The 6,612-nt window shown below is 52.1% G+C and overlaps 1 protein-coding gene and 2 long non-coding RNA genes across 3 annotated transcripts in view; 1 reads left to right on the top strand and 2 right to left on the bottom strand.

Annotated features, from left to right (window-relative positions):
* Positions 1 to 1,375: 1,375 nt before the first annotated feature.
* On the bottom strand, positions 1,376 to 4,842 carry Dnajb1 (DnaJ heat shock protein family (Hsp40) member B1). The gene is made up of 3 exons (XM_004635524.3): positions 4,546 to 4,842; positions 2,961 to 3,544; positions 1,376 to 2,739 (listed from the first exon to the last, which is right to left on the bottom strand). Exons 1-3 carry the CDS (start codon positions 4,754 to 4,756, stop codon positions 2,509 to 2,511), a joined length of 1,026 nt encoding a protein of 341 aa, XP_004635581.1. The 5' UTR covers positions 4,757 to 4,842; the 3' UTR covers positions 1,376 to 2,508.
* Positions 4,843 to 4,966: 124 nt separating this feature from the next.
* LOC111817885 overlaps positions 4,967 to 6,612 on the top strand; it is a 2,392-nt gene continuing 746 nt past the window's right edge. Inside the window, exon 1 of the long non-coding RNA XR_002821985.1 lies at positions 4,967 to 5,089. This is a non-coding gene — a long non-coding RNA (uncharacterized LOC111817885). The remainder of the gene's footprint in view (positions 5,090 to 6,612) is intronic.
* Positions 5,624 to 6,612, bottom strand: part of LOC111817884 — a 29,849-nt gene continuing 28,860 nt past the window's right edge. Inside the window, exons 5-6 of the long non-coding RNA XR_002821984.1 lie at positions 6,394 to 6,445; positions 5,624 to 6,051 (exon numbers count right to left, since the gene is read on the bottom strand). This is a non-coding gene — a long non-coding RNA (uncharacterized LOC111817884). The remainder of the gene's footprint in view (positions 6,052 to 6,393; positions 6,446 to 6,612) is intronic.

Below are 6,612 nucleotides of genomic sequence, written 5' to 3'. Positions count from 1 at the left end.
TTTCTGCTAATATCCCAGGGCTCACCTGACAGGGGGGCATCTCCTGCTTGGGGAGAAGTGACCCGGTGTGTCACTTTTCTTTTGTATTGGGAATTGAACTTGGGATCTTGCACTTGCCAGGCAGGTGCTTATTAGCCACTGAGTTATATCCTGGCCCTCTGTGTGCTACTGTTGCTAAAAACCCACTAGATTTTTACTGACAGATAACTCTAGCCACATGGAGCCCAGTGTTTGTGGCTGGAGCAACTACAGAACTATTTTAGCTTTACTGATTCTTAAAGAATTTAAGAGATAAGCCAGTCATGGTGGCACACACTCGTCCCAGCACTTGGGAGGCTGAGGAGGCAGGAGCTCTATGAATTGAAGGCCAGCTTGGGCTACGTGGTGAGGCCCTGTCTCAAAATATTAAAAGTAAAAAAGGCAAGAATAAATGATACAGAACATTCCCATAGCTGGGCATGGTGGTGCACACCTGTCATCCCAACATGGAGGCTGAGGCAGGAGGATCTCCATGAGTTCAAGGCCAGCCTGGACTGTATTGAGACCTTGTCTCAAAAAAACACAGGGGCTGGGGAGATAGCTCAGTAGAATAAGCACTTGCCTGGCAAGCGCAAAGTCCTGAGTTCAATCCCCAGTTCTGGGGGGCAGGGGAGATGTTCTTACAAAAAAATAAACACAACATTCCCATCATAGAAAGGTTCTGTTGGGGGGTGCTGCCTTTGTACCTCCAGAGGTTGAGCATGAAGGAAAAACAACTCTCAGGTTGGCTTTCTATACAGTCAATTTTTTCTTTTAAAACATTCTTGAAGCACGGCTGGGTACCGAGTTCAGGGGATAGGGTGGTGGTTAGCAGGAAAGAGGCCCTGTGTCCCATCCCTAACACTGAAAACAATTTTCAAAGTCCAAGAAAATCCACTTCATAGCAGAACTTTGTTCTAAGCCTGTATAATTACTTACCTTGTAATAAAACCAGTTCTTTAAAAAAATGACAGCAAACACACCAGCGGCCAGCATATCCAGTAGGGCCGGAAATGGGTCTTCTCAGGGTGGGGTAGCCCTGGCCCGCCTCCTGGCAGTGGTGGCTGGAAGCCTGGTTCTGGTTTGGCTGGGCCTGCGACACCCTGCACGCCCTGCTGTTCACTCTGCCCCTCTCTGAAACAGCAGGGACCAAGTCCCCAGAGGAAGTGAGGAGCCCTAAGCAGCAGAGGGAACTAGGGGCCAGGCCCCTGCCTTTCTCTCCCAGCATGTGCCCAGAACCCTTCTCTTGCTTTCCCGACTCCTCCCACCCTGCCTGCCTCTGGAGGGGTGCACCAGCCCCACACCTCACCACACCCCACCAGCAGAACCCTCAAACAGATTCGCAGGACTGCTCCCCTGAGGTTTAGCATGTCTTTAATGCTGTCACGCTGCATAATGACAAGTCACACACTTAGTTTGTGTTGGCAGTAGCAACGTACAATAAATCTAAAAAGTCTGAGCACCAGACTGGCTTCCGGAGAATAGACATCTTTCTTCTCACGTCTCCCCACCCCCAAGGTTTCTTCTGAAATCCATTACGGTCCTGTACAGATAGAAGCAGTTGCCATGGACTTTTTCATTTGAGTGTCCACCAACTGTACATGGAATTATAAAAACGTATTTACAGACGTTTCCACAGTGCTCCTGTAATCAGAAGCAAAGACCCTTTTATCAAAAGGGATATCTAGGGCTGTGCAAAATTCAAAAGGATCAGATCCCTTTGAGAGTCCAGAGTCCATTGAACAAAAAATTAGCTGGGCCACTGGTAAGCCCTAGGCATGTCAGAGGATTTTCTTCCGGAGCAGGCAAAGACTAACCCGGAAGTCAGTGAAGTTGGCTTCACCGAAGCTGCAGGTGAGGACCCCTGCTCCAGCCAGGCCCCCCAGGCCACGGGGGAAGAGGCGGCTGTGAGATTTGCTCACTGGAGGCCAGTGCCTTTGGTCCTGCTGGGATGAGGTATTGCTTGTGGTGCCAGCCAGGCAGTCTTGCAGAATTGTTTCAGGTTCTCAATTTGAGATGGCCAAAGAGAAGACAGGATTCTCCAGGGGAAGAGCAAGGCAGGGGAGACAAAACACAGGATAAAACATGAATTCATCGCATAACAGCAACTGGAGTGCACAGGGTCTGGTGCCTGCCTCACAGCTGGAAACAAAGAGACTACAAGAGGTTCCACTCCAGCTGCAGGGCCACCTCTCACCCCAGCTGGGCAGGGGCTGGAGGAGCAGAGGACGGGCTCAGAGCAGGAGGGCTTCGGGACAGCAGGGCAGACCTGATGCCTTTTCCTGCTGTTCCCATCATTTGCCACCCTGTCGCTCGGAAAAACCACTTAAGCACAACTTTCAAAGATTGCAATATATTCTCTGGAAACACCGAGCAGCATGATAGCCCTTCCCTGGGCCCTCCCGCCCTCGCATAGCCACAGCTGAGGGGGGGGTCTGGAGATCCTTGAGCTCTGGAAAGGTCCCTGGCAGTCCTTGGGAATGCAGCTGACTATATTGGAAGAACCTGCTCGAGGATGGTTCTTGAGGTTTGTGGGATCCTGTCCGGGAAGGTCACTTCAAACTCGATGATGAGGTCCCCGCGTTTCTCGGGTGTCTTCGGGAGAGGGAGGCCTTCTCCAGGAACTTTTCGTCTCATGCCAGGCCTGATGACATCTTTGAATACAACAGGTATGGTCCTGCCATCCAGAGTGGGAACATTCACTGTACAGCCACAGAGAGCCTTAGAAAGCAAATGGACAACATTAGACAAAAGCCACAAAGTCTTTTGCTCAGAGGCTTTCTGCCCAAGCCTCTGTATTGATAACTACCCATGTCATCAGCGGTGACAGCCCAGTGGAACAGACCTCAGCCTACTGGCTGCGCGCTCAGAAGCATTTCTGGAGCAAAGACCAGACAGCTTCCGGAAGCAGCCCCTCCCCCCTGCAGGGTCCCAGTCCTTACCTCACGTAGGCTGATCCTGGCAGGATAAATGACATCGGAGCCATCTCTTTTAAAGATATTGTGTGGCTTGTCCTTTAAAACAAAGACAATATCGGCCGGAATGTTGTTGGAGGTCTGGTCTCCTTCCTTGGGGAAGGTAATTTTGGTCCCTTCTTTCCACCCCTTTTTCACTTCGATGGTCAGGATTTTGTCTTCGTTTCGAATGCTCTTTCCATCGGGGTTGAGCCGCTTATGGGAGATTTTCATCTTCTTGGTACAGCCACTATAGATCTCTTCAAGGGAGACCCTAAGATCGTGGGTGACGGGGGGATCTTGCTTCTTTCGGGCAGGTTCCTGGGTAGGGCGAGAGCGGCCAAAGTTCATGTTGGTGAAGCCACCCATGTCCATGGCTGGGAAGGCAGAGAATGGGTCATCAATGTCCATGCCTTCTTCCCTGTTCCGCTGCCCAAAAAAGGTGTCAAAAGGATTTCTCCCACCGAAGAACTCCGCAAACATAGCATGAGGGTCTCCATGGAATGTGTAGCTGAACGAGGTCCCATTTGTACCACTGCTTCCACCACCACTGGGGCCACCGCCCTTTAGACCTGAAATGCAAGACCGAAAGTCAGATGGCTGGCTAGGTGCTTTTCTCCAGGTGCTTAAGGGGAAAGCCTGGGAACCTGGGGGAATGTTTAACCTGTCAGGGAAAAGCAAGGGATCCAGGACTTAACCTCCCACTGGAACAGTTGAGGGAGGTAGATCAGCAGCATGCACCTCAGAGCCAGGTCAGTGGCAAAGTGCTCAGGTCTAAGCTTGGGCTTGGTCCAAGCCTCTGATCTCAGTGCTTGGGAGGCTGAGCCAAGATTGCCAGTTTGGGCTACAAAGTGGGTTCCAAGGCCAACCTTAACTACTTGGTGAAGCCCGGCGCCCAAAATAAAAGCCACAAAATAAAAAAAAGGGCTCAAGCTCTACAGAAGTGGCCAACTGTAGGTTCTAACCAGCCTCCCAGCCATGTTAGAGGCCAAAGAGCTCACTAAAAGCTCAAAGAAGAAAGGCCTGGCTGGGGTGAGCTTTCTGTAAGAGTTAAAAGTCTCCAGGGCAAGGGATGAACAGGCAGAGTAAAACTACAGGTTAAGCCAGGCACCTTGGCGCACGCCTGCAATCTCAGAAGCACTCGGGGAGGCTGACACAGAACCACCAAGTCTGTGTCCACCCTGGGCAATTTAACAGACCCTATCTCCAAAAATACACTTTTTTAAAAGAGAGGGTGTGGCACACGCCTGTAAACCCAGCACTGCGGAGGCCGGGGCAGGAGGATCGTCGCAAGAAAAAAAAAGTACGACAAAAGAATGAGAGAAAAGGTTTTGGAAAAGTAGCACAGAGCAAAAGCCCTGGGTGCAAGTCCCCACATAAAAACAAAAACAAAACCACGCTAAGCAGCGTTGGTTCCCCCGAGCTCGCCCCGCCCGTCTTGCTGGAAGCTTCGGCGCCCGCTCCGCCTCCTGCGCCCCGCAGGGCGGATACACGGAGGCCGGGCGGACGCATGGCCTGGGGCTGCGGGAAGCCCTGGGAGCGCGGAGGCCAGGCCGGCGCAAGGCGCACGCACCCTCCTCGCCGTAGCGGTCGAAGATCTCGCGCTTGCGCGGGTCGCTCAACACGTCGTAGGCCTCGGCGATCTCCTTGAACTTCTCCTCGGCGCCCGGCTCCTTGTTCTTATCGGGGTGGAAGCGCAGCGCCTGGCGGTGATACGCGCGCTTGATCTCCTCATCCGACGCATTGCGGGGCAGGCCCAGCGTTTGATAGTAGTCCTTCCCCATAGCACCCACAGCCGCCGTCCCGGCCCCGCCGCCACCCGGTCCTGGACCCTATATACCCGTCCGGCGGAAGCTTCCAGATCCCGCCAGCCCCCTCCAGAACCTTCTGCCCCGCCCTCCAGGTCACGCTGACCAATCACCAACTCCAAATATGTGACGTGAACATCCGGGGCGGGGCCCTGCTGCCAACCGCCGTCCGCTCGGGTCACGTCCCTCCCCGCGGCGCACGTACTAAGGCTAGGAGTCCCGCCCACCCCGCGACGACAGCCAATCACAACGTTCTTTCGCTATCTCTGTTGGCTGTCCGGTGCCTCGCCGCCTGACTGAGTCCGATAGGTCAGGACGCGGTTCATAAATTCGACAGACTGTACAACCCACTACCCTGACCCGGAAAACTGGCAGGGTCTGGCTGGTGGGTGGTGGCGGGCCTCACCTCCTTTCCTTCCGCCGCCGGTCACTTGCGGTCACAAGGGGGCGAAAGCGTCCACTCCCCGTCTTCTGTCTTCTGCAGTGACAGAGCTATAATCCCAGCTCTGGGAGGCTGAGGCAGGAGGTTTCCAAAGGTAGAGGCCAGCCTAGGTAACTGAGCGAGACCCTATTTAAAAAAACAGGACCAGGGAGATAGCTCAGTAGAATAAGCGCTTGCCTGGCAAGCACAAGAGCCCGAGTTCAATTCCCGGTTCCACAAAAATAAATAAATAAATAAATAAATAGCAAAAAACCAAACCAAAAGTCTTAAGCAACCAAAACAAACAAACAAAAACAAGAAAACAAACAAGCACATTTGGCTGAGAATGTAGCTTTTGGTAGAGTTTATGTTTGGTGTTTTTTATTTTGTTTTTGTTTTTTGGTGGAATCAGGGATTGAACTCAGGCTCTTGCACTAGCCAGGCAAGCACTTATTCTACTGAGCTATCTCCCCGGCCCAGTTTGTTTTGGAAGCCCAAGGTTCTGGATTTGATCCCCAGGATCAAACAACAGCAAACCCCAAACCCCAAACCAAACCAGTAATTGTCCTTAAACCACATTGCCCTGGGCCTCACTGGGCCCTTTAAACTTTGCTACAAACCTGACTTCTGCCAAATCTCTGGATCTGAGGCTCTGCACCCAGAGAAGCTATGGTGGTAAGTTCTGGGCCAAAGGCTTGTGATTCTGGTAGATGTGACAGGTGTTGTTGTCAGGGTCCCTGTAGATGTAGGTGGGTGACATCTGCAATTGTGGGTGGGGAGGACCTCAGTACTGCAAGATGTGGCTTCATCCAGTAGGTGCGGAGGTGGGAGAAACGCACTCACAGGTCCCCTGTGGGAGAAGCCAGAGCTTGGCGTGGGTTTCTACCCTGCCCTCCACATTTCAGACTTGCTAGCCGTCAAAAGGTGTAAGCCAATTATTTGAAATAAATCTGTTTTATTTTGATTTTTTGTGGTGCTGGGGTTGGAACCCAATGATATTGCACATAATATTCAAATGTTCACAGCTGAGCTCCGTGCCTAGCCCTGAAGTGGATGTTAAAACACACACAGGCACGCGTATGTGCCACTTGTTCAGTTTTTGTGCTGAGACCCTGACTGGCAGAGGAACTAGTGGGGAACTGGGGCTCAGTCACCCCAGTCTAAACCCTGGATGGACCTGATATTTACTTACTGACTGCAGAGATGCTCCTGTGTGGTGGTCTCTCGCGGGGCCAGTCTGTCATCTGTAAAATAGAGATAAGAATAGATTTTATCTTTTGGTGTTGCTGTGTAGATGAAACTGAGTGGGGCCAGGGGATGAATGTCATTATAAGACCAGTGAAGGGCTGGGGAATATAGCTCAGTGGCATAAGTACCTGCCTGACCCTGAGTTCAATCCCTGGTAACCAAA

Source organism: Octodon degus, unplaced genomic scaffold (genome assembly GCF_000260255.1).
Source record: "Octodon degus isolate 3935 unplaced genomic scaffold, OctDeg1.0 scaffold00073, whole genome shotgun sequence".
Classification (NCBI taxonomy): Eukaryota; Metazoa; Chordata; class Mammalia; order Rodentia; family Octodontidae; genus Octodon; species Octodon degus.
Note: the sequence above shows the minus strand (reverse complement) of the source record. Positions and strands in the feature narration are given on the sequence as shown.